The sequence below is a fragment of the Belonocnema kinseyi genome, chromosome 10 (genome assembly GCF_010883055.1).
Source record: "Belonocnema kinseyi isolate 2016_QV_RU_SX_M_011 chromosome 10, B_treatae_v1, whole genome shotgun sequence".
Taxonomy (NCBI): Eukaryota; Metazoa; Arthropoda; class Insecta; order Hymenoptera; family Cynipidae; genus Belonocnema; species Belonocnema kinseyi.
The window spans coordinates 37,711,211-37,714,640 of NC_046666.1; the positions used below are offsets into that span (position 1 = coordinate 37,711,211).

General features: G+C 23.7%; 1 protein-coding gene across 2 annotated transcripts in view; it reads right to left on the reverse strand.

Moving 5' to 3' along the window:
• The window catches only part of LOC117181350, a 79,679-nt gene that overhangs the window by 10,299 nt on the left and 65,950 nt on the right, over nucleotides 1-3,430 (reverse strand). For both annotated transcript variants that reach the window (XM_033373920.1, XM_033373921.1), the window contains one exon: nucleotides 82-257. In XM_033373920.1, the coding sequence (XP_033229811.1) occupies nucleotides 82-257 (176 nt within the window). The remainder of the gene's footprint in view (nucleotides 1-81; nucleotides 258-3,430) is intronic.

Genomic DNA, 3,430 nt, shown 5'->3' on the forward strand with positions numbered 1-3,430 from the left:
AAGGTCGTCCAGGTCCTCGTTGTTTTTCACTTTCTGCCACTGCAGGAATTAATGCCTCAGCTTTGTTCAGTATCTCCTCACCAGACTCCCCAAGAAAATCATCAGCAGCATCTTCTTCCGTTTCTGAATTTTCATGCGTCTCCAAGTCATCTGCATCTGAATTACTATCGCTTTCTTCATTATCGAAAACGACCTCGCGTGAATTGAAGATGCCTTCCATCTCCGCAAGACTTCTACTCCGCAAGTGCATCATTGATCTAAACATATGCATGCTGTACTTAAGAATTTTGAAAAATGGCTCAAAAAGTAATTTAGGGGCTTCAGTTACTGTTTTCTCGAAACCTGAACACGACAGCCATATTCTGAGGTCAGATTCGGTTTTTAGCGCACTCATAAAATTTTAATAAATAAATAAATATATATATATAAATATAAATGCCTTACATTTTTTTAAACTAATTACTTAATTAACTTTAGATTAGGTAAAAAAATCTACTTACCCTTAAATAAATTAACGCAAAACGCCACACATGGGTCTAAGAGATGAACAATTAAGTTAGTTGCGTCAAATAGCCCAGAAAAATGCCACTGGGTCTGTGAGACCCACGTATGGCGTTCTAGGGTTAAATAAAAATCAGTTAAAGTCAACTAAAAAATACGAATTTTCCAAAAAAAAAAAAAAGTTAAATCCTCAATCAAAACATATTAATTTTTAACCAAGCAGTTGAATTTCTACCAGAAAACATGAATTTTTAACAAATGATGTAATCAGTTTTTGAGAAAGTAGCTTATTTTCCAATAAAACAGTTGAATTTTCAGCTAAAAAATATCAATTTTCAGCAAAAAATGGAAAAGTTAAATTCTCAATTAAGAAAATTAATTTGCAAACAAAATTAATTTTTCACAAAATGGTTTAATCTTCAAACAATAAAATTAATTTTTAACAAAGTAGTTCAAGTTTCAGCCAAAAATGGAACAGTTACATTTTAAGTTTACAAAAATGAATTTTTAAACAAAATAAGTCATTCTGATCAAATAGTTTAATTCTTCAAGTAATAAAAAGAATTTTTCACAAAGTATTTCAACTGCCAATGAACTAGTTGAATTTTAATCGAAAAAAGACGAATCATTATTAAAAAAATTATTAATTAAATTTCCCACTAAAAACGATAGATTTTTAACCAAAAATAGGATATTTAAATTTCCAGTTAACAAATTAATTTTCAACCAAAAATTAAATCTTCAATCAATAAAATTCATTATTTTCAAAAGTGACTCAAATTTTAACGAAGAAAAATTAATTTTCTACAAAAAAATTCAATCTTGAAGGACGAATTATCTAAAAAAAAAAGAATTATCAATAAAACAGTTCAATTGTTAACAAAATATTTAAATTTTTTACTAAATAGTTGAATCTCTAAGCAAAGAAGTCAAATATTTGGGAAAAAAATTATTTTTCGACCAAAAGAATGTGTTTTTAACCAAAAATTTTAATTTTCAACAAAATCATTACATTTTTAACAAAATAATTCAATTTTTAAATAATTGGTTGACTTTTAAAACTAGCAAGATATGTTTTCATCCAAATAGTTCAATTTCAAATACATTTTTTTTTATTTTCCACCAAGAATGACTGTTAAATTTTAATCCAAAAAATTTAGTTAAAAAATTAAATTTTAAACAAAATAAAAGCAAAACAAATTTTCAACTAAAAAATTAAATCTTCAATCAATAAAATTAATTTTTTCAAAAGTGATTTGAATTTCCACTAAGAAAGACATTTTGAACTAAAAATTTCAAAACAGAACTTTTCTACCAAATAAGATTAATTTTTAATCCTGAACGACGAATTATCTAAAAAGGCGAATTTTCAAGAAAACAGTTAAATTTTCAAAAAATATTTGAAGTTTTAACCAAATAGTTGAATCTTCAAGCAAAGAAGACGAATTTTTAGGAAAAAAATTAAATTTTCCAAGAAAATATTGTGTTTTAAAAAAACATTTTAATTTTCAACAAAATCATTTTTTTTAATAGTTTAATTTTTAACAAAATACTTAAATTTTAAAACCAAAAATATGTATTTTCATCGAAATAGTTAAATTTTCAGTTGAAAAAATGAATTTAATACAAAAATGAATTTTGAACAAAATAGTCAATTTTACAACAAATAAAATGAATTTTTTTAAAAGTGGTCCAAAATTCAACCAAGTAGTCCAATTTTCACTTAAAAAGATTTAAATTTTAGATAAAAACCAGACAAATTTAACCAAAAAATACAAATAAAAAAAACAGTTAAATCCTTATCAAAATAGATTAATTTTTAACCAAGCAAAAGTTGTTGAATTTTCAATACAAAAAGTCGAATTTTCACAAAAAAGTTAAATTTTTAACCTAAAAAGACGAATTTTCTACAAAAAAGTCTACAAAACAAATAGTTGTGTTTGCAACTAAAAACGAAAAATTTTGAATTAAAAGTAGAATTGTTGAATTTTCAGTTAAAAACATTAATTTTCAAAAAAATAAAAGACAAAAAATTGAATCTTCAACTAATAGGATCAATTTTTATCAAGGTAGTTCAACTTTAAACTAAACATTTTAATTTTTTTAGTTAAAACGAAAAATTTGTAGCATAAAATGAAACAGTTACATTTTCAGTTTAGGAAACTATTATTAAAAAACAAAGAAAATTCAATAAAATGGTTCAATCTTCAACCATTAAAATGGATTTTTAACAAAGTAAATCAAGTTTCAACGAAGTAGTTGAATTCTACCAACCTTTTGAATTCCCAAGCCAAAAAGAAGAATTTTCTACAAAAAGTTGAATTTTCAACCCGAGAATATGAATCTTCAAAAAAATTAAATTTTTAATTAATCATTTGAATTTTCAACAAAGACGTTAAATTTTGAGTACAAAAAATTAATTTTATAAGATAAAAAAACGAAATTTCAACTAAAATTATGAATCTTGAACCAACAAAATGAATTTTCAACAAAGCAGTTGAATTTAAACAAAATAATTAAATTTTCAACTAAATAGCACATTTTTTAACCGAAAGAGATAAATGACAAACCAAAAAATATAACAGTAGAAGAGTTTTTTAATTAAAAAAAATGAGCTGCCAATAATAAATAGTTGAATTTTCAAAACAAAAAGAAGAATTTTCTACAAAAAGTTGAATTTTCAACCCGAGAATATTAGTCTTCCAAAAAATTAATGTTTTAATTAATCATTTGAATTTTCAACCAAGTCGTTAAATTTTGAATTCAAAAAATGAATTTTAAACGATAAAAAAACGAAATTTCAACTAAAATTATTAATCTTGAACCAAAAAAATGAATTTTCAACAAAGCAGTTGAATTTAAACAAAATAATTAGCTGCCAATAAAAGAATAGTTGAATTTTCTACCAAATTTTAAAATTTTCAAGCCA